Source organism: Marmota monax, unplaced genomic scaffold, assembly GCF_021218885.2.
Source record: "Marmota monax isolate L192 unplaced genomic scaffold, Marmota_monax_Labrador192_F-V1.1 WCK01_AAM20220418_F8-fsc00201, whole genome shotgun sequence".
Lineage (NCBI taxonomy): Eukaryota > Metazoa > Chordata > Mammalia > Rodentia > Sciuridae > Marmota > Marmota monax.
Window position 1 is genome coordinate 993973 of NW_026695150.1, and position 19038 is coordinate 1013010.

Sequence of the window (19038 nt, forward strand, 5' to 3'; positions counted from 1 at the left end):
AGTAGATCTAAGTTTAATGTTACTACCACCAAAATGAAGGAAATGTGCTTATGCAAGTAATGAGTAAGATACAAAATTCAGTGTTGACTTCCAACCATTCTCTTTTACTTACATTTGGCCTTTATCATTTTACCATATCTTACTCAGAAAAAAAGTCTTGATTTGGGAGTATATCTATTTGGTATTCTTAAAGCAAGATCAAGTTTGATGGCTTTAGGTTAAACTTAAAGCACAAGCTTCATATAATTATTTTTTTAAAAATAATTTATTTGCCATTTTGGAGTGGTATTAATGCTTAGAAAAGTGCCTTCTGAAGAGCATGCCCATTTGATATCTTGTAGTGGTTTGTGATGCGTGTCGTTAAAAGCGGTGACTTAGCAGTTCTCTTTCCCGTTTTAGGCACTTACAGACTGAGATACGCACCTCCCCTCCCCCCTTCTAATGATACGTTGGATTCTGCAGACTGAAACAAGTAAAGCTTGCCTACTTAATACACTCAAGTGTGGGGAGTCATGGGGTTTGGAGGGGAGGAAAGGAAAGGTATTTTGTTTGTTTCTTTGTCTATACATTTCCTAGATTTCTATGCAGTTGGGAGTTTTTATTTCTCTTGTACCAATGTCCAAAATAAGAAAGAATGCAATGCTTCTGAGCCTCTGGTCTCCTGGTTCAACAACAGGCTTATATGTATGATACATGTAACTTAAACTTCAGACAAACTATCAAAAGGAAAATGTTGATGCGTGCTTTTTTTTTACACTGAATACTTGCTGTGTGCAATGTTTACTGAATCTTTAAAACTGTGTATTTGACCTTTTTTTACAACACTGGTGACAGTCATATGGTTTTGAAAAAAAAAAAGAAACTGCTTCTTCCCCAGCTTTTCTCACTCTCACCCTAAACTACACTGCTCTGGCCAGCCACCCTTGCCCTTTCCCTGGCCTGCGGCACGAGTGCCTGGCAGTGTACTTGTCCACATTTCTGTAAACTGCTCTGCATAAAAAGGGAGGGTAAAACTTTTCACCTTAATCCTACATGAGAAGTTAAATTCCCAAGATAGTATGTATATATGTAATAAACAGCATCACACAAATACATATATGCAGTGCTTGTTGTCCAAATAAACATGAAAATAAATAAGTGGGAGCAAGAGGAAGAAGTCAAACCATATGAAGCTGAAAGATATGACCTATGGACAGAAAGCTTTTTCTTAAAAAAAAAAAAAAGAAAAGAAAAAGAAAACATCTCTCTCCTTTCATCATACTTTTCTAGCCTGTTGCTTCAGAGAGACACAAAGTGAACACACTGGTGTGAATGTCATTCTCTGTGTGCTTGTGTTTGTGATGAAAGTCGACAGCCAGTTCTACTCGTCGTCTACCACCATGTCCTGCTCAAAGACACTACTTGAGTAAAGATTTCTTCTTTTGCTATACCAACTGTTACAGTGTTACGTTGTGTTTAAAATGTGTGTGGTTTATTGCAATCCGAACAGAAGCTATGGGTTTCTACAAAAAAAGTCAGGTATTTGTTCCCTAACCTGTCTCTCGTAGCAAAGTCACTTTTATAAACGTTTACCACTATGCTTGATTATAATGTGAAAGACTGAATTCTGAGTGTGTTAAGATGGTATTAATCATGTCAGTGTCATGTCACTAAGTTTAATGCTGCTGTTTAAAAAAAATTTTTTTAAAGCCAATCTATGTACTAAATTGCTTCCAGGTAATTTTTGATTTCCTAAAGTGCACTGAGGTTATCTGGAAGATTGGGTGTATTTTTTGGTGACTGCTGCATTCAACAGCAATGAACAACTACCACTGTATAGTCATAGGTTTAAGGGTGGGGGGTTTTGTTTTCCCATTCCTCAGTACAGAGCAGAAATGATAGATTTTTGTGTGTGGAATAACGTTGGTATGCAGCAGAGGAACTTAAATATTTGGTCTTGGTTCAGAAGCCTAACAGATTGCTAGACAAAAGAAAAAACTTGAAGAAAAAGAAGCTTAATTTAATGCTTCATAAGTAGCATTTATATTTATAGCACCAATGTACATTTTGAAACTTTCAGGGGTGGGAGTTATGGGGAAGGGGTTATAAAGGGGTAGATGAAAGCTTTAATTTAGAAAGAAAAAAGTTCGAGTAAAGGAAATTATTTTGATTAAATATATTTTATTTGATCTGGGTATTTTTGGACCACATTATTAAATTAATTGTTAAGCTGCAGTTGGGTTGTTCAGGTGAGAGTGTTGATACGCCACGTGTGAGCACGTTGGGAATCACTTGCCAGTTGTACTTTATGGAGCTTATTTTATGATTTAAAATACTGTACTGTACATAGGAGGTGTGTTACCTTCTCCTTATTTGTATGTTTACCATATACTTTGATATTTGAAATGTTATGTACTGGAAAGGCCACTTATATTTCTAGAACAGATTGGATTTTATGCAACCTTTTTTCCTTGAATTAACAGCAATAAAAAAAAATGAAAAACAGCTTAAGAATTGTGCCTTATTGCCAATTTTGTAAAAATTAAAGGTAGGATATTATACATGGTGATTTTTTTTCTTTTTTTTTCCGGATCAACCAACCCATTTCCCTGTATCATGGACAGTGAATCCCAAGGTCATTTATCACTTATCATCTGGATGTTCTTCACTCTTTCCCCAAATGACCTTAGGTCATCTGTAGGTCATCTGTGTGATTACTGAAAAAAGGGAGACTTCTTTCTGTCTCTGCTGAGCACACACTGTGTGCCAGGGCTACAGTGGCAGACAGCAAAGTCCTGTCAGCCTCGAGCTTGGCTTTCTGGTTTAGGGCCTCCCTCACTGGAAGTATGAAGGACCTAATTCACTTCCTCAGATTTTTTTGGTTTTGTTTTTTCAACCAGGGAACTACCTTGGTTCAGTATTGAATGTCGAAACCATTGGTTCTCTCTCCTATCATCCAATCTCAAGTCAAAGTTCTAAACCATCTATAAGGTCTAAGACACCGGTGGGAGCCACTCAGTGTGCTATTGCTCTGCCTGAGCCCTCAGTATGGCCCCTGCCTCAGCGTTCAACAAGGTGGTGGACACTCAGAAGGGCCAGGCCCCAGGACACTGGATTGTTTTCTGTAGCCACCTTGTGAGTGTTCCCTTTGTAACCAGGCAGTTGAAAGGATTTGATTGTTTACAGGCAGCAACTTTTCCCTTTAGCAGATAAATGTACACCTGAATGTAATAGGTGAGTCTTGAACCCACAAAATTACAAGAATGTCTCCAGTGTCCTCACTTGTGTTCCTTGCCTGTCCCCTCTCTCCCCACTACACTAAGGTAATGGCTGCTTTAAATTATATTATTCCTTTGCTTTTGTCTGTTTTCTCACCTCTGATATTTCCCCTAAAATATACAGCTTATTTTTGCTTTCCTTGAGCTTTATAAAAAGGGTACCTTTCCATACCTCATCTTCTGAGGCTGGCTCTATTTATCTGGTTTTATGTCCCAATGTGATGTTCCTCATGTTTATTCATTTTGCTACCTTAAAATGTTCTTTTGGTGGCAGGAGGAGAATATAAAACAGTTTATCTGTCATTCTGTCAACTGTCATTTGGGTGTTTTTCATTTTTTTTTTCTATTTATGAGCAGGGCTGCTAGGAACCCAATCTTGATGTATGCAGGAGTTTGTTAGGGTGCACATCTAAGCAATCACTGGACATTCAGATGCTCAGTTTTCCAGGATTTTCTGTATTGTTTTCCAAGTGATTTCATACTCATACCAGCAGTGTACCAGAGACTCCTGAATCCATATCCTGACCCTCCCAAGATGATGTCATAGAGCTATGGAAGGCAAGGACAGGGATGTGCAACCAGAAGATGTTGGCCCACAGGGGAGGTGAGTCTGGAGGCCAGGACAGTGTGAGCAGGGTTAGTGGTCACCACATGGGAAAGGAGACATAAAACAGGCAGTTGTATGTAACACACAAATGGCAGTAGTGTGTGGTTGGGGAGGTGGGAGGGGGGGGGAGAGCAATACATTAATAAGGAGAATGTATTAAGAGATTTGTGGGTATAGTTGATAAAATAAGGTGAGAATGGAGAATTTAGAATTGATAGAATAAAAAATAGGGAGTTACCAAGTTGTAAGTAGTGGAAAAACATTAACTATGGTATTTGAGGAAGTCGTTGGGTGGTTGAGGAAAGAAAGCCTGGAAATTCAAAAAATGGGTAGCATGAGGCAGTGGTCCCGACTAGAGTTGGCAGTGGGAACGGGCCATCTAAGCTTGAGCATTGGCATAGTGAAGTCAATTTAGAAAAGGTTTGATACAAAGAGAAGGAACCTTGGGCCCCTGAGCTTCATTTTCCCTGGATGTTAAATGAGATGGTTTATTTTAAATCATGTCTGTGACGATTAAATGCCATAATAAATAGGAAAGGCCCAACTTAATAAAATAGCACCGAGGAGGCACTCAGATGTTTGCCCAATCAAGTTTTGATGAACAGAAAGTTCCATCCACTTCCTGTTTTAGAAGATGGAAAGAGTGTGGAAAAGAATGTGTGAGTCTAGGAGTGAAGATGATGGTTTTTTGGGTGGTGAGAGACCTCGTAAATAAAGTTCTTCTTTCTGTTAGGGTTAATTCTGCTCCATTCTCTCATAAAAAATTCCTTGCCCTTGAAGATTTAATCTAGTCGGAGAGTTTGCCAATTAGTAGCAGACATGGGCTGTATATACATGGCCAAGTCATCCCATCCTGATTACTCCATGCCAAAGTAAAATCAATCCATCATAAGGCAAATCCACATTTTTTTTTTTACATAAATGCTACAAATCAATTTTTTCTGAGAAGGTTCTAAAGAGATTAAAGCACAGTGTAAAATATCTTTCTTCTCTTTTTAACAGGAACCATCTAGTACTTACAAGCATCATCATTTGAGCTTGGAAGACACCTCTTTTCAATTCTGCATACTGATGACAAAAGCATTCTAAGGTTGAGGCAGTGAAGCCACATGGAGGCAAGCTGTGACAGTAGTTCAACCCCACCACAACCCTTCTGTAATCTTTTCTGGAAAGAAGAAAATGTCAACTCCCCATCCCACAAAAAAGGGCCCATTTATTTTCAGAGAAATGAGTTTTGAGGTGTGTGCTCTGACTTGAAACAGGGTCACTGCATTCCTTCAGCTTCAAGGGGTGAGGCCTGCTGTGATGAGAAGGAAGGGCTCCAGGAACTCAGCTGAGCAGCAGGTGTTTCAGCTGCAGTACTATTGACCCTTCAACATGACCCTGAACAGAGAGGGCAGGCCATGTTGTGCAGCCTTGTCCTCCAGGTACCCCCAGTAACATTGACTTGCACAGTTTGTATTCCTGAGGTCAGTCTAGCATCAATATTTTGTTATCACTATGTACAAATCACAGCTGTTGGGTTTATACATGCAAAGTTATATAATTCCTAAGTGCTGTCTTTTTTTGAAAAACACGCCCTCTCTGTTGGAATATAGGTACCTGATTTTTTTTTTTTTTTTTTTTTTTTTTTTTGGCATAAACATTTATCAGCCTTGGAACACAGGGATGTTAGACTTCTCTCCAGTTCTGGAAAGTGCAGCACATCACACTCCAGGGGACCAACGACTGTTCCCTCCCACAGTCACAGCTCCATCTGCAGTGACTGCTGGACTTGGTCACCAGAAGCTCTTCATCCCAAAATTCTGTTTCTTTGAAATTGCTGGGTGGGAGGTGGGGTGAGGTGGGGCTTGGGTGGTTCTTCATCATTTTTCTCTTTCCTCTTGCAGCTCCAGTTTATCCATTGTGGAAGGTCTCAGCCAGCCTCTCACCAGAAGAAATTGCTGATTGGAAAGCAGTGCCACCTGGTGAGAGACAGGGACAGTGCAAGCAAACAGACGTTATTTCCTACTGACCTAATTTAGAGAAAATTAAGCGTTAGAGAGAAAACATTTATGATTGTTAAGTCTGTGCCAAGATCTTTAAAGAATGCAGGCAGCTGGCCATAAAATCAGTTTTGAGTAGTCTCTCTGAGCCATTGTGATCCCAGTGGTGTAGAAAGTATATAAACATCCCAAAGGCATTGATAGTATTTTACAGTTTGCATTGCACTTTCTTCTGTGTTCATTTGGTCACCACACCTGTGAAGGGGATGGGTGACCAAATCTGTCTTACAGGTTAGGGATTCAGGGTTCAGGGAGATCAAGTGGTGCAGACAACGCCATTGATGAAGGCTGGACCCCCAACTTCAATATCTGCTTCTTTACTGGAACAAGTGCAGTGACTTTTAAGGCTGTAGGACCCACAGAACTAACAACCTCTGGATTCCTAAGAGAGGGCTGGGCCACATCCTAATCAAGTAGGGTGTCTCTGAAGGGTTTCTTCAAATGGTTGTGGGGAAAAGTTTCCAGAATTAGGAAACCTTAGGTCTTTCAGAACTGAACTTTAAGCATTTATCCATGTCAGGTAAATTCAAGGAGTATCAGTGCTGTCTATATTGAAGGTTTAAACATGCACAGATACCCTCTGTTGGAAAACAGCTTGGCTCTACAGAGGTTTTTATTATCCCTGTGTGTCTTAAGCATGCAGTGACGATCCCATTAGTTGGAAGACTTCAGAAATGAAGCAGTGGTGCAAGCAGAAAGAAAAAGTACTGATACCATAAAGCTCCAACATTCACATACGTTTTTCCCAAGCACCTTTCTATCCACCCACCTCCCAAAGAAAATCTCCGAAGCAAAGAATGATGGTGGAAGTAGCCCTCATGAAGAAACAGTAACAATCACCCAAGCGGCTTGTTGAGTGCTAAGAGTGCCACCAGATGACTTAATAGTTAATGAAAAGCTCCACTTTGCTAGCATGTCGAAGTTAGGTCATAGTCATTATATGAAATTGACTGATTCTGAGTGCCTTCATAAAAATCAACTTTTACAAGAAGAGGCAGTATGACTTGTGATTTTGTTCCCAAACCCTACCCACTCAAATGTGACCTTTCTCAGGCTGATTTACAGAATGGGCATAATAACACTTTGTGGAGTGGATTAAATCTGCCAAGTATATAAGCACTAAATGTCTGACACATAGTAGGCTCTTAATGTGTGTGTGTGTGTGTGTGTACACACTGGGAATCAAACCTAGGGCCTCACACATGCTAGGCAAGGGCTCCACCACTGAGCTGTGGCTCCTTCCCCCACACACACACCCATGTCTCCTCCGTGAATTTGTAAAGGTAGGTATCACTTGAATGTCGATGATAGGCCATTCGCTTGGCTCATTTCAGCCTCATAATATCCCTGTGAGGTAGGTGCTGTACCCCATATTATAGTTAGGGATCTTTGGGCACAAAGATTAACAGCTAAGTGTCCAAGGGCACAGAGCAGTTAAACCCAGGTAGTGTGGCTTTAGGCTGCTGCTCCACATCTCCTTTGTGTCAGGTTTTATCTGTCACTGGGGTACAGTCAGCCTTGCACTGGAATCAGGCAGGCCCTGCCTTGGACATGATCATCTGGAACAACTGGCTTTCCTGGGTCTTTCATCTCATCTGAAAGCTACATGGATCTCTGAAGTCCCCTAGAGTTCCAAAGTTCTGTGATTTGAAGCTTGCTTATTCACTTTAAATTATTTTTCAAGGTTTATGATTCTTTAGCTTCTTTTTGTTTTGATGGAATTGAAGTCCTCTTCTGGTGTGGTCAGGAGCACAAACCCCAACTCTGTTAAGGGCTGTGAGACAGGACAGTGTGTTCAGGCCTTGAGAGAAGACTGAAATTAGCCAGTCGGTCACTAGGTGGCAGCATAAGCGAAGCGCTAGCTGCACTTGGCTGTCAGCTGCTGGAGCAGTTTCGGTTCCATCTTCATTTTGCTCTTCACTGCTGTATTGATATAGTTTTCATGGGGGCGGGCTGGGGGGTAGCCAGTTAAACAGTGCTCATAAATATGAATCATGCTGAAGGATGTGGGGCTCAGGTCAGGAAATTATATGAAGTTTTGGAACACAAGTACTGCTTTTGCCCTGTAACATCCAAGTTGAATAATTGTGACAAACAAGGTGTGGCCCTCAAAACCTAAAATATTTACTGCCTGTCCCTTTACAGGAAATAAAAACTCACCAATCCCTGACATCTTCCTTAAGTAAAGAGGCACTTCCCATTGTCTTTAAAGTCCTATTCTGTGATTAGGAATTTGCACCCTCCTTTTTGGTAGTGTTTTCTTAGCACAAAAACAGCGTTGCTTAAGTTACTGGTACTTGCAAACATTAGCTGGGAGCACAGCCTAGTGAGGGCCACCACCAGCTACATCATAGTGACATGCCCGCAGGTCACCAAGATGAGAGGTTAATGCTGCCTGTGGAAAATTGCCAAGGATTTCCAAAGGACACATCGTGTGCCAAAAGGAAGAAGGGAAATTTTTCCTTCAGAGTGGGGAAAAATGGCATCATCAAAGCTGTGTTTCTGAAAAACTCATTATGGGATATATCCAGTAAGAGGATGAGAATCTAGAGAGCACTGGCAAGAGCCAGGAAGGAGCAGGCCTGGGTGTGGGTGCCAGACAGGTGAGAGTGGGAAGTGGTTGCAGATCCTCCTTAACCAAAAGGAGCCAAGAGAAGTAGGGATTTGGAGGGTTTGTGTTTGTTTTGTTCTTTGGCACTAGGGATTGAACCCAGAAGTGCTGAGCTACCTCCAGGTCCTTTATTTTATTCTGAGACAGGGTCTTGCTAAGTTAGGGAAACTGGCCTCAAACTTGGGATCCAGCCTCAGACTCCCAAGTCACGAGGAGATTATGGGTGTGAGCCATTGCGTCTAGCTGAGAAATAGGTTTGGAAGAGAAAGACACGAGTTCTGCTTAGCTGTTAGGTCAGCAGTGCTTCTGAAAGTGCTTGGGTCACCTCATCTGAAGAGCTTAAGTAAAAACAGACTCATTGCCCCTCTCTCCCAAACACATCCCACAGAATGGGGATTTCAGAGAAAGCATCAAAGAAAACTGAGAATGATAATTCAGAGACATTGGAGAAGATGGAGAGAATGTACTATGAAGAAAAAAAACAATGGGAAATGACTGTCATTACCATGTGCAGTATGGATGGGGAATACTCTTGTCACTGGTGAAGACCATTGCAGAAGGGAGGTACCCAGGAAGGGGATTGAGAGCAGAGCTGGGAGGACTCCTCCAGGCCTTGGAACTTACTGCTGTTGGGGAAAGAGGAAAATGACCGGATGGCCCTTTTTTTCTTAGTTTAAATAGGAAGCGTCTGCAAGAGGGAGTAAGCCGAACACTGCTGCATAGAGCAAGGGCTGAGGAGCACTGAGTCAAAGGCCCAGCTGCCCTGAGGGCTGGCAGAGGTCACAACCAAGTGCTTGTGTCCATTTATTTCATAGATCAAATACTGAACCATCAGAGGGGGGAAGAAAGATTTTCTTTGCCTCTACATCAGCCTAGACAGCAAAGGCTTTTCTGGTTTTGTTTTTGTTTTTGTTTTCCTGTCAATGTGGGAAGCTAAAGAAAGAGAAGGGCTAGGCTGAAGATCTTGAGCTTCCCTGTGAAGATTCTGTGTTATTTCAACCCCTCTTCTGGACTTTTCCTTCTTTCCATCACTCTCCCAAGGAGCCCATTTCTGTCTCCTCTACAAGCCCAAATGCCTTTCCAGACAGGGCCAGCTCCTGATTGGCCCCCAAGGTCAGAAGTCAGCTGCTCCCCACAGCCACCCTGGGCCTGGTCCCAGGACCCTGCTGCCTCCCCCACCTTCATCCTTCACTTTTTTGAGCTCAGGTTCCTGTCCCAGCTTCCATCATTCCAAATTAAGTAGAGAGGAGACTTACCCCCAGGAGACCTGAGCCTTGTCCAGGGTCAGGAATAAACGTGGTCACACATCACTCAAAGAAACCTGGGGTGCAGGAGAGTCCCTGACGAGGAGCCGTCTTTCTGCGGTGGCAGTGTGCACGCTGATCTTGGCATGCCGGCAGCAGAGCCTGCAGGAGTGCCGCAGCTGGGCTTGGCTGGTGCGCAGGCAGCAGAAGGTGAGTGTCTGAAGTCAGCCTCCTGGGGCTGGTGGGCGTGAGGGAAGAGCAGCTCGCTAAACATAGGAGCATAAATTCTATTTCTGGGGGGTGTTTGAACCAGTGGGATGAGCGACTTCCAAGCACTTTAGGAGGATCTAGGAACTAACAAATGAGTGACCCTGCAATTCTACTCTAACCCCATCTGCTAGCTACCTTTTTTTGAGCAGCAGAATAACATGGATGTCATTGGCGTGGGAGGCTAAAATATGCCACCCCAAAATACACTTCCTCCGCACATTTCGGAGATGGCTATTCAGAGAAACTGCAGACACAGGAACAGCTCTGAGAAGGCCTTTTGTAAAAGAAATGGGTGACTCTAATGGAAATGCATGCTTGTGAAGTAAACAGGGTGTCAACAGACCTCTTGAGGTTCCCCTTCTGCCTTACCTCATTGTAGGGAGGAACATGTGGACATCCCTGCCCAGAGCTGGCCACAGGATGTCTTGGAGCACTTTCTGAGGGCTCTTACCCAGGAGACTTTGCCTGCATAATAAAAACCTTTGTTCAAGGCATGGCCTCACCTCACATAACCCCTGCCCTCCAGGAGCCCCACTGCCCTGTCCCTGTCTGGCTGGCATAAAAACTTCAGTTCATCGGGCCCTTCTTTGAGTCTCATATTTTTCTTGGTTCCTGTGCACTTGCTCGTAATGTATTTGGATTCCTTTTCTCCTGCAGATCTGTCTTGTGTCCATTTATTTCATAGACTCAAATACTGAACCATCAGAGGGGGAAAGAAAATTTTTCTTTGCCTCTACATCAGCCTAGATAGTTTGACCACTGTGGCTGGCACCCAGGCTCCCATACCAGGAAAAAGAATGGTGTCTACCTTAGAGTTGTGTGTGGTTAATAAAATGATGCATTTAAACTTGGTACCAAGCATACAGGGAACACTAAAACATGGTTATGTTTCCTTTAAAAATGTCATCTTATTCAAAACCTGCCTTGCTATTTTAGGGCCTGTCAAAATTAGGAATGCCACTCTTCTCTGGATCAGACTGTGCTTTGTACTTTTGTTTGTTTTAGCTGTTTTTATTTTACATGATTGTAATCATCCTATATATGCATTTTCTTTCTGTTGTACAGTTGATGTGCCAATATTGATACTTTATTACTAAAGTCCATAGTAACATTAAGGTTCACTCTTTGTTGTACAGCTCTGCTGGGTTTGAGATGCATAATGACATGTGTCCACTGTTAGAATATCATGCAGAATGCTTTTGCTATCCTAAACATCCTTTGTGTTCCACCTATTTATCCCTCCCTCCTACCTCACCCCTGGCAACCACTTTTCCTTTTTACTGTCTCTCTGGATTTGCCTTTTTCCAGAATGTCATATACAGAGTCTCCTCCATTTACAGTGGGGTGACATCAACTGAAAATATCAGTAAGTAGAAAATGGGTTTAAGGCAGCTAAACTACCAAACATCACAGACTCACCCACAGACCACCATTGTTCTCTCTCTCTATCCTGTGACTGCCTGGGGGCTTCAGTTTGCTGCTGCCGCCCAGCATCCCAAGAGTATCACAAGGCACATCACCAGCCCAGAAAGAGACCAAGTCAAAATTTAAATTCTGTATGAAATTTGTACCACTTTCACATCATTCTAAAGGAAAATCATAAATTGGATCACCATAGGTGGGGATGATCAACAGTTGGACTCAATATGTAGCCTTTTCAAGTATGTGTTTTCACAGCTTGATGACTCTTTTTTTTTTTCTTCCCCCATCTATTTATTTATTTATTTATTTATTTAGCTGAATAACATTCTGTTGTATGGAAGTGTCCCAGCTTCTTTACCCAGATAAGGACTCCAGGGCATCTTGATTGCTTTCAGGTTTTAGCAAATGTCAACCTGCTGTTGACATTTGTGTGCAGGTTTTGAGTAAATATGTTTCCAATTCCCTTGAAAAAATACAAAGACCGCAACTGCTAGATCATGTGGTGAGAGTATGCTTAGTTCCATAAGAAACCATCAGTCTTTCATGGTGGTGGTACCATTTTGCATTCCCACCCATGATGGCTTAGTCCCTGTCACTCCACATCCCTGCCAGCATTTGTGTTTTGTTTTGTTTTGTTTTTTAACCATGCTAATAGGTATGTAGCAGTAAAACATCTTAATTTGAGATTCCCTAATGTATAATATCTCACATTTTTCATGTTTATTTGCCAGATTCTTTGGTGAGGTGTCCAGATCTTTTGCTGAATTGTTAACTGGGGCTTTTTTTATATTGTTGGATTTTATGTATCTGTGTATGTTTCGGCTATCAGTCCTAATCAGATGTGTTTTACAAATATTTTCTCCCAGCCTGTGCCCTATCTTTTCATTCTCTTCATGCTTTGTTCTTTTTATTTAGATGAATAAATAAATGGAAATGTAGAGACCTGAAAAGACAAAAAGCAGAGGGTTTCATTCTGTCTTCACTCTTAGCAGGTGCAATGCCAAGCAGTCTCCAGCGGTGTTTCCCTGTGCATTCAGCAACATGCCAAAAGTGGGATTCCTCAATGATTGCTAAGTCCCCAGTCCAGAGCTGCCAGGGCTCTATTGGCAGAGGACATGATTCTGAGGACTTCCAAGTCCCTCCCTGTAGTGACAACCAGGTACTATCTTGGGGCTGGACCAATGCTGACCACGCCCCCCTTTTATTACCTGCCCAGGGGACAGAAATTGTAGGCCTGTAGCACTTCCCCTTATAACTTCCTTTGACCTTATTTGTGACACAAATGACTGAGTTCCTCCCCAGTGTATTTATAGGAACATGCGTATTAGAAGGACCAGTGCTCAGGTTCCTGAACCCAGAGGCTTCAGCAGGGGTTGCAGGTGCTGGCTGGTCCCTCCTCCAGTGTGGATGCACCTCTTTTGGAAGGCATGGCAGGGCCATGAGGGAACAATAAATAGTCCCAGACTGTCTATTCTGTCTGTGTCCTACAGGGTGGAAAATCATTATGTGGCAGTGGAAAGCAAGTTCGGCCTACAGAGGCCTTTTCCTCTGGGTCTCCGTGATGCTCCTCCCACCCCACCCGCTCCCTACAATTTGATGCAGTGTCCAGGTGTTTAAGAATAGCTGCCTATCTTCTCTGGAATTCAATTGAATTTTTTTTTTTTGTACTAGAGAATGAAGTCAGGGGTACTTGGCTACTGAGCCACATCCCCAGCCCTATTTTGTATTTTATTTAGAGACAGGGTCTCACTGAGTTGCTCAGCACTTCTGGCATTGCTGAGGCTAGCTTTGAACTCCCGATCCTCCTGCCTTAGCCTCCCGAGCAGCTGAGATTACATGCGTGCACCATCACGCTGGGCTTGGAATTCAGTATTAATATATACCTATTTCTGGCTACACTGGGAAATATGGCAAGGAGGAAGTGGACTGTTTTAGAGTTTCTCTGAGGCCACTGCACCCAGCCCTTCACTGTCTTGGCTGTGGTAATGTAACAGGGGCTCCCATGAAATTGTCCTCTGCTTTCTCTTATCTTTAGGGGGAAAAAATGCCAAAGGACCTGGCCCCTCCTGATTCTGGCGGCAGACTCATCTGCACCTGTACTGTAACCAAGTTCACTCTCTAAGGCACACTTCCCCAATTGTGTGTATACACACACACACATACACACACAATTTTAAATTATCCATTCAACAAAAATGTGTTGGCTTCCAGCCTTTTAGTGCTGTAGGGACAGGTCATCTCAAACCCACTTGGGACTGGGAATCAAGCCGCAAGAGGAGGTTGTCGGGGGGACCCACACGCTGGCTGGGCTGGTGGCAAGATGCTCTAGTGGGTCCCTGGGGCCCCTCAGCCAAGTCCTGCGGCAGGGTCCTTGAAGCCGGCTTCCGCGAGCCCCTGGCTCCCCCCCCCCCCCCCGCGCCCATCTGGCCGTCACTGCAAACTCCAGCTGGCTAACAAGGTGCCCCCGGGCGCCCCCAAGCGCGGGAACTGCAGGGGCTGGGCTGAAGATGGGTTGTCCCCACTGCTTGGGTGGCACCCGGGTGTGGGGAGGAGCCGTTCCAGCGACCCCCGCCCCCTCCCGGCTTCGGTCCCCTTCCTAACCACCTTTAGGGACTGAGGCGGCGCCGAGAGGAGTCACCCGGGAGCACGGCCCTCTAAGACTGTTGACAGGGCTGAGCGTGCAGGAGTCCGAAACGGGAGCGCGACGGCCGGGCACCACCTGCAATGAATGGTCCCTCTTCGGAGGCAAACAGCGCTACACGCGCGAAGTGGGCATCCGCCAGTCCCCGGCCTGAGCGTGCTCCTGGGTCCGCGCGGCTCCCCGGCCGCGGAGCCTGCTGGAGGCCCAGGAGTGGGGCAAGGACACGGCCCTGCCTCTAGTATGCTTTCATACGTGGGAAGAAGGCGAGAAAGGACTCCTCCCAAGGTCCGGGACAGAGCTCACGTCCACTCCAACCCCGGGACAGGACGCGGTGTTCTAGAAATTGCCCCTCCTTGCTCCCTCCAGCTGTCCCAGGCGCCTCCGCTGCGAGGGGCCTGCAGCCCGGGCAGGCAGATCCCCAAGGCCCAGGAAGCTCCTCCCTCGCTGGACGTCTTCCCTCCCTGCCGCACCTCCCCATCCCAATCTCTTCGCCTCCAATTCGGACTTGTTTCATTCTGACCAAAGAGGGACGAGGGAGGTTTGGACCTGTCCCGAACCAAGCAGCGCCCTCTCCTAGGCGCCAATAAACCTTAAATGAGTGAATGACACCAAGGGCCTTCGGGCGGGGATCCTTGTTGTTCTTTCTCTTACCAGTGAACATTCTAGGACCTTAACCCCAAGGAGAAGAAATTTCAGGAGCTCTCCAGGGGGCCTGTGGGGAATCTTTTCCTCTATGGGGGGGGGGGGGAGGAGGAAGGGCCTTCAAAGCCATTAATTTCCTTAACAACAAGCAGATAGGAAAGGCAGGAAGCACTATTCTGAAAGCAAAAGCAGATGGCTTCATTTATTTATTTTTAAAATGGTACATGTAAAACATGAAGACATACTCATAAACAATATTTTTAAAAATAGAGTAGCATGTTAAAACGCCTTGACCCCCTCCCCCAGTCTTAGCTCTGTCCCAGAGATTGCCACTGTGTCCTGGTGCGTGGCCACCTCACCTCATACCCACCTCAGCACTCCACCTGCAGGGCTCCTGCTACTCCAGACTGTTCTACCTGGGGGGTGGGGGTGGGGGTGGGGGCTTGATGCTTATTACCCCTCCCTGCTCAGGCATGCTCTTTCCCCTCCCATTTCTACTTTGAGAGGGCGTATTTTGTCTTTTGTATAACATTCACATAGGAAGGTGCACATGCCTCAGGCGCCCAGCTCAATCCATCTTTACACATAATCACCCAATTCAAGATCTAGACTATTTCCAGCTCACCTGAAAGCTCACTCATGTCTTCCCAGACAGTACCCTCCCCAGGGAACCACTCTTCTGACCTCTGTCTCCATAGATTTATCTTCTCAGTTCATATGAAAGACCTAAAGTTCTCCCGTGTCTCCAGTAATTTCTGTGGCAGTTCATCCCCAGTCTCCTGGTCTCAGCTCAAATGTTACTTCCTGTCCCATCCTTTCCACAGAATTATGCTGTTCTTTCCTTCAGGCAGGGCACATCACAGTTTGCAATTTCGGGGTTGGTTTGTTTTCCCAACTAGAAGGTAAGGGTCCTGTCCTATTCCCTGCTGTCTCCTGGGCCTCTACTGTAGCATCTGGTGCTGTAGATGTTAAGCAAGCACTCATTTAATGAATGAATGAATATGTGCATGAATGAAAAGAAAAAAATATTCTGGGTATTAATTTGTACAGTCCTGAATTTAAAACTGATTATAATTGTGAAAACGCTGCCTTGTGTTTGAGGCTCTGCACTTCTTGTTACAAAGAAAATATTCACCAAATTCAAATTGAAACACTTAGCAAAAATATTGGAGTTATTCCAGTCTGCTTGGAAGCAAAAGTTGGGCTAATTCTCACCCGATTTAAGAGGATTGCCTTTGCCACCAAGATTGAAAAAAATATTTATAAAAGAACTCCACTGTGGCTACATAAAGACTCTCAATAGTTATCATCTCTACTGAGCTGATATGTTTTAATGCCTTTATTCTTTGTCATGTTTTAACAATGGGTATATTTTACTTTTAAATTAAAACATTTTAAGTTGTGGTTAAAATACACATAACACAAAATTTACCATCTTAACCATTCTGTAACTATAGGGTTCAGTAGTATTTATAGTCACATTGTTGTACAACCAATCTCCAGAACTCTTTTCATCTTGCAAATCTAAAACTCCATACCTATTAAACAGCTCCCCTGGTCCTTCTTCCTCCAGCCCCTGGCAACCACTATTGTACTCTCTCTTTGAATTAGACTACTCCAAGTACCTCATACAAGAGGAATTATGCAGTATTTGGTTTGTGGCTAGCTTATTTCACTTAGATAATATCCTCAGGGTCCATCTATTTTGTAGCCTATGTCAGAATTTCCTTATATGTTAGGGCTGAATTCTATTCCGTTGTATGCATATTTCATATTTTGTCTGTCAATTCGTCTATGAATGGTTATTTCCACCTTTCGGCCTTTGGGAATAATGTTGCTAGGAATGTTGAACTGCAAATATCTTTTCAAGACCCTATCTTTTTTTCTTTTTCTTTTTCGTGGAGGGGGGAAACTGGAGATTGAACCCAGGAGTGCTCTATTTCTGAGCTACATTCTTGGTCCTTTTCTTTTAGTGACATGATCTCACTAAGTTGCCCTGGCTGGGCTTGAACTTGCAATCCTCCTGTCTCAACCTCCAGAGTAGCTAGAATTACGGTGTGAGTCACTGTACCCAGCTCCTACTTACAGTTCTTTTGTATATATATCTGGAAGTGTGACTGCTAGATCATAAAGCAATTCTTTTTCTAATTTTTTGAGGAGCCATCATACTGTTCTCCACAGTGACTGTCACATTTTACATTCCCATCAGTTCGTGAGAGTCCCAGTTTCTTCACATCCTCACCAAAACTTATTTTCTAGGTTTCTTTCCTTTTTTGCTAGCCTTCCTTATGGGTGTGAGGTGATATCTTATTGACTTGTGATATTCATCATCTTTGGAGAATGGTTTATTTAAGTCATTGCCCGTTTTTAATTCAGTCTGTTATTTTTGTTGTTGCTGAGTTCTAAGTACATATTACTTTTGAAATCAGAAAATAATTTTATTTTATGGATAAAAGGAGAAACATGCAGAAAGCCAATTAAGAAAGGTGTAGTGATTAAAAGTTTGGGCTCTGAAATTAGAAGATTCAGTCACCATAATTATTTACCACCCACTGTATAAGTCAGGGTAGGTAACTGCTAACAAATAACCCCCAAAGCTCAGTGACCCAAACAATAAATTGTTGTTCCTTTATTTCACATCCAATGTGTTTGGAAGCAGAGGTGGAGGAAGAGCAGGAGTTTTGAAGGGACAATAGGGCTCTGAGTCATGTAGTCATTCAGGGACTTAGGCTGCATCCAGCCTGTGACACTGACATCCTTAACATGTTCATTTAAGGTCACCATGGGAGGTGATGAAAAGTCATTTTTATGGACCAGTGTTTGCCTGTATTACATCAACCCCAACTTGTAACACAGCCAGCCCCACCCAACTACAAAGGAGACTGGGAAACATCCTCTTCCTGTGTGCCTGAAGGAAATGCAGTGGCATTGTTTCGGCCACTGCACAGGCTGTGGTCACCACGCCATGTCATTCTTCTTCCCACACACAGACACACTCATCCCCTCCTCTGAGGAGACACCCAAAGTCCCCTCAATCATTGCATCTAAGATGTCTACATCCTGCAGTGTTCTCCCTCAGGACCAGATAACTATCTTATTGTTTCACCAACCAATAAGCTACAGGGATGTTATCTGCTCCCACCCCACACCCAACATCTGGAGTGAGATAGAAATAATACAATTGCCATATTGCACAGGAGCCCCATCCATGGAACTGACCAGCTAATTCCTGTGAGACAGATACTGGGAGGATCCCTGCCCTGGATTAGGCTAAGGATTCAACATTGCAGTGTCCAACTGAGATGTTTTCCTGTGCCTTTGCTATTCAAAGTTCTTTAATATAGAAGCAATGAATTTTTCTAACCCTGATGGCTCCACACTTCTGGATTCTCTTCCACCTCCTCTTCTCATTTCTGTTTGCAAATGGGCCAGTCCTTCCTGGCTTCATCTCCTCCTTGTAACACCTGACCAAATACCTGACAAGGACAACCAACACACCCTGTCCACTTTCTGTCCTCCAACCTTTTCCTCAGAGCCCATAGCTGAGTATGCACATGATCTGTTCCTCAGGTTATCATAGGAAATCATTTTACCAAGCTTTTTCTACCACACAAAAGGGTTCACCATCTTTCTGACCTCAAACTGAGACAGAAAGAAGGGCCTAATGCTCACCAAGAGGTGCTTTTTATTCTTCCTTCATTGACAGCTGCCCACAAAATACTGCATCAGCTGCAGTACCCCAATGGGGGCAGAGAAGGGGCTGCAAGAGATGCTTTGCTTTGGTCACTTGGGTCACAGGTCCATCCCAGATGACACTACCACTTTAGCTATTCCCAGTCCAATCCGCAATGAGCCGGTACCTATCCAGGTGAAGCAGAAAGCCTGTGGTAGCTGATAGGATACTGCAATGGTGCTCCTAAATTGTTAAAATGCATGTAAGCAGCCTCCCCAGCTGTGAGCCAGGTCCTGAGAGGGAACCAGGCCATGGGGCATTGCCACATGCTGCTCGATCCCTATTTAAGGCTTATAAAGGTGTGTCCTGCTGCCCCCATGAAGCTAACTGGGTGACCTGTTGTGCTGATGAACCCTTGGGAACTGTGTCATCTGACCAGCTATTTAGCCATGTCTGGGAAGCTCCATGGGGCTCCTCTTTTGTGGACACCTAACTCCACAAAGCCAGGCCCAGCTTGAGGTATAGCTAGAATTTCTTCCTTTCCCCTCCTCATGGGCAAGTCCCAAGAAGGGAGCCGTGGCTGCTTTCCAGATGAACAACCATCTCCAACTATAAACTCTTACTTA

At 43.9% G+C, this 19038-nt stretch overlaps 1 protein-coding gene across 8 annotated transcripts in view; it reads left to right on the forward strand.

The window, feature by feature from the left end:
• The window catches only part of Zcchc2 (zinc finger CCHC-type containing 2), a 57914-nt gene extending 50872 nt beyond the window's left edge, over positions 1–7042 (forward strand). For 2 of the 8 annotated variants that reach the window (XM_046428183.2, XM_046428185.2), the window contains exon 14: positions 400–2482. In XM_046428183.2, the coding sequence (XP_046284139.1) occupies positions 400–467 (68 nt within the window). In that variant the 3' untranslated portion in view covers positions 468–2482. Of the gene's footprint in view, positions 1–399; positions 2483–3748; positions 3862–4866; positions 5104–5517 lie in introns of those variants that run through there. The other 6 variants (XR_006848146.1, XR_006848147.1, XR_006848143.1 and 3 more) reach the window with 6 other exon arrangements.
• The last annotated feature ends 11996 nt before the right edge of the window (positions 7043–19038 follow it).